This window comes from Quercus suber, unplaced genomic scaffold (genome assembly GCF_002906115.3).
Source record: "Quercus suber isolate HL8 unplaced genomic scaffold, Cork oak 2.0 scaffold_378, whole genome shotgun sequence".
Classification (NCBI taxonomy): Eukaryota; Viridiplantae; Streptophyta; class Magnoliopsida; order Fagales; family Fagaceae; genus Quercus; species Quercus suber.
In genome coordinates this window covers 274,212-277,583 of record NW_027069830.1, presented here as the reverse complement: position 1 = coordinate 277,583, position 3,372 = coordinate 274,212, and the positions used below count along the sequence as shown (strand labels likewise).

General features: G+C 36.5%; 1 protein-coding gene across 1 annotated transcript; it reads right to left on the bottom strand.

The window, feature by feature from the left end:
- Positions 1–1,684: 1,684 nt before the first annotated feature.
- On the bottom strand, positions 1,685–3,099 carry LOC112006220 (probable mannitol dehydrogenase). Its single transcript, XM_024038517.2, has 3 exons — positions 2,575–3,099; positions 2,329–2,482; positions 1,685–2,083 (listed from the first exon to the last, which is right to left on the bottom strand). Exons 1-3 carry the CDS (start codon positions 2,920–2,922, stop codon positions 1,878–1,880), a joined length of 708 nt encoding a protein of 235 aa, XP_023894285.2. The 5' UTR covers positions 2,923–3,099; the 3' UTR covers positions 1,685–1,877.
- Positions 3,100–3,372: the final 273 nt, after the last annotated feature.

The following is a 3,372-nucleotide window of genomic DNA, read 5'->3' as shown; positions in this document are numbered from 1 at the left end:
TTTAGTAAATTATGGTCATAATCAAACGATTGGATTTAGAGAAATGCATAGTCAAAGTTTAGTCAAAGTTAGTCAAATCCGATTAAACTTAATAGATAGTCCTGATACCACTAGACTTGGTGAAATTCATATTCAAATTTTGATCATTAGGATTGAAGAGTATGGTGAAATATTAGTGTTGGTGAAATTTGAGACCAATTGGATGGTAGATTGAGAGAATATATATAGCCATATAGGTATACAACACATGTCCATTACATGTCATACTTAGATTTGAAATCTAACTGTTGGATTTGAGGAGTGTAATGAAAAGTTCATTTTGGTAAATTATAGTCACAATTAAACAGTTAGATTTAGAGAAATGTACGGTCAAAGTATAGTCAAAGTTAGTTAAACCCGATAAAACTTAATAGATGGTCTCGATACTGTGGACTTGGTGAAGTTCATATTCAAATCTTGATCATCAGGATTGAAGAGTATGGCGATATATTGGTGTTGATAAAATTTGAGACCAATTAGATGGTCAGATTGAGAGAATATATAAAGTCATATAGGTACACAACACATGTCCATCACGTGTCATTCTTAGATTTGAAATCTAACCATTGAATTTGAAGAGTGTAATTAAAAGTTCATTTTGGTAAATTATGGTTATAATTAAATGGTTGAATTTAGAGAAATGCGCAGTCAAAGTTGGTTAAACCCGATCAAACTTAATAGATGGTCCCGATACTACTGGACTTGGTGAAATTCATATTCAAATCTTGATCATTAGGATTGAAGTGTATGGTGACATATTGGTGTTGGTAAAATTTGAGACCAATTGGATGGTCAGATTGAGAGAACATAGTCATATAGGTACACAACACATGTCCATCATGTGTCATACTTAGATTTGAAATCAAACCTTTGGATTTGAAGAGTGTAATGAAAAGTTAATTTTGGTAAATTATGGTTACAATTAAACGGTTAGATTTAGAGAAAAGCACGGTCAAAGTTTAGTCACAGCTGGTCAAACCCGGTCAAACTTAATAGATGGTCTCGAGACCACTAGACTTGGTGAAAATCTTATTCAAATCTTGATCATTGGGATTGAAAAGTATGGTGAGATATTAGTGTTGGTGAAATTTGAGACCAATTGGATGATTAGAGTGAGAAAAATAAACATACAGGTACATAGCACATGTCTGTCATGTGCCAAACTTAGATTTGAAATCTAACCGTTGGATCTGAAGAGTGTAATGAAAAGTTAATTTTGGTAAATTATGGTCACAATCAAACGATCGGATTTAGAGAAAGGCGTGGTCAAAGTTTTGTTTAAGTTGGTTAAACCCGATCAAACTTAATAGATAGTCCCAATACCACTAGACTTGATGAAAGTAATATTCAAATATTGATCATTGGGGGTTTCAATCGGCTAGTGGCAGCGGTGAGTGCTAATAGAGAGAGGCCCAATCTAGGGTTTGAGAGTGAGAATGCTTGGTGGTGGTGGGAAGATCGATCTTTGCGTATTAAGATCAACGATGTGAGATTTTAATTTGAGAGATTTTTTTTTTTTTTTTTTTTTTTTTTTTTTTTTTTTTTTTGTCACGCAAGATTCAGAACAGTTCTTCTACAGTACGAGGAAGAAAGGCAATGAAACAAATCTAAAGAAGGGAAGAGATTGCAAGGGACAATAATTCACTGAATGTTTAAAATCCCAAACCAAAAATCAATTTATTTCTCACTTATCACAAATACAACTCTTACATCTTTACCAAACTATGAGGAAGAAATGTTTCTAAAACTGAAAACAAGACTAAAAGTACCTGAAGATAACTTAATCCACTAAAAGGTAGTCGTCTCACTAGTGAGCCATGCTAAAAAGGCAGCAAAATTCAAGAGCTCAACTTCAATGTGTTTCCAATATCAATGACAAATCGGTATCTGACATCGGCTTTCACGAGTCGCTCCATGGCAGTGTTCACATAATCAATTGGAATCACCTCAATGTCAGCAGTAATATTGTGTTTGGCTGCAAAATCAATCATCTCTTGTGTCTCTTTCAGGCCTCCAATGCAGCTACCACCAACTATCTTCCGTCCTGTCATTCCAGAATATTTATTAGTACACAATCAGCAACCATAAGAGGCTTCCACCTAAGGGCAAAGAGCAATGAAGTAAGAGAAGATAGCAAGCACCTAAATGCCAATCAGCAAGCGCTCAAACAAGCAATTAGGCTTGTACAATGCAAGGGTATAGAACACACAAATTCTTATATGATTACAAGTCAATATCAGCTCCTCCTTTCTCCACCAAAGTAACAATTCTTAAATGTCATATGCTTACCCAAGAGTATAGGAAAGATAGGTAGCTCAAGTGGCTTCTCGGGTGCACCAACCATAATGAGCTTGCCATGTGACTTCAATAGACCAATTAGAGGTAGGAGAGGGTGCACAGCAGAGACCGTATCAATGATACCATCCAACGTGCCCAGAGCAGCCTATATAGTTGATAAAGTTAGAAACATAGATACAATACACTTATGTTTAACTCACTTCTACTTGTCAATGCAACATGTTAAGAACCAAATACCTGTATCTGACCTTGGTCTGTGCTAACCAAAAAAGAGTCTGCACCAAGATGTTCTAAAGCTTCCGTTTTCTTGTTAGGCGATGTACTAATCACTGTGATCTTAACCCCCATAGCTTTAGCAAACTTCACTGCAACATGGCCTAGACCACCAAGGCCAACCACACCCACATGCAAACCAGGTTTGTCAAGCCCATAAAATTTCAAGGGGCTGTACACTGTGATCCCAGCACAGAGAAGGGGGGCACCAGCATCAAGTGGAAGATTGTCTGGAATACGGATCACAAAGTGCTCATCCGCAACCATGATGTCAGAGTAGCCTCCATATGTGGTGGTTCCATCATGGTACATGGCACCATAAGTAAGAATCGCTTTGGGGCAGTAATTCTCAAGGTTGTTGGAACAGTCATTGCAAGAGCGACATGCTCCAACAAGGCAGCCCACGCCAACCTTGTCTCCAACTTTGAATCTATGTACCTTGCTCCCCACCTCTGTCACCACGCCCACAATCTCATGCCTGCATTATCCAATTCAGTTGACATGAAATCCATTCACGCATTTGATTGATAATGTGTTTACATGTAAAAAAAAAGATAAATAGCATATAAGTTCAGGCATTTTTAGGAGTGTTGAATTGAAATGGCTATTTCATTTATTTGAATTGTGAAAAAGATCTTGCAATGTTCGTGTTCATTCATCCAAAATTGGTTAGAAAAAAAAATTCAGGACATATTCTTCTTCCATAATTTTTTGCATTTAAAACTTCTCCTACTATAATTCTTCAGTTCTATCAATTTTTTA

Bases quoted from the DNA above. Each gene is read 5' to 3' on its own strand.
- LOC112006220 (XM_024038517.2), bottom strand. From the start codon at position 2,922: ATGTACCATGATGGAACCACCACATATGGAGGCTACTCTGACATCATG. The intron at 2,483-2,574 runs GTATTTGGTTCT...TCAACTATATAG, and splicing joins CAGACCAAGGTCAGATACAG to GCTGCTCTGGGCACGTTGGA. The intron at 2,084-2,328 runs GTAAGCATATGA...CTGGAATGACAG, and splicing joins TATCTTTCCTATACTCTTGG to GACGGAAGATAGTTGGTGGT.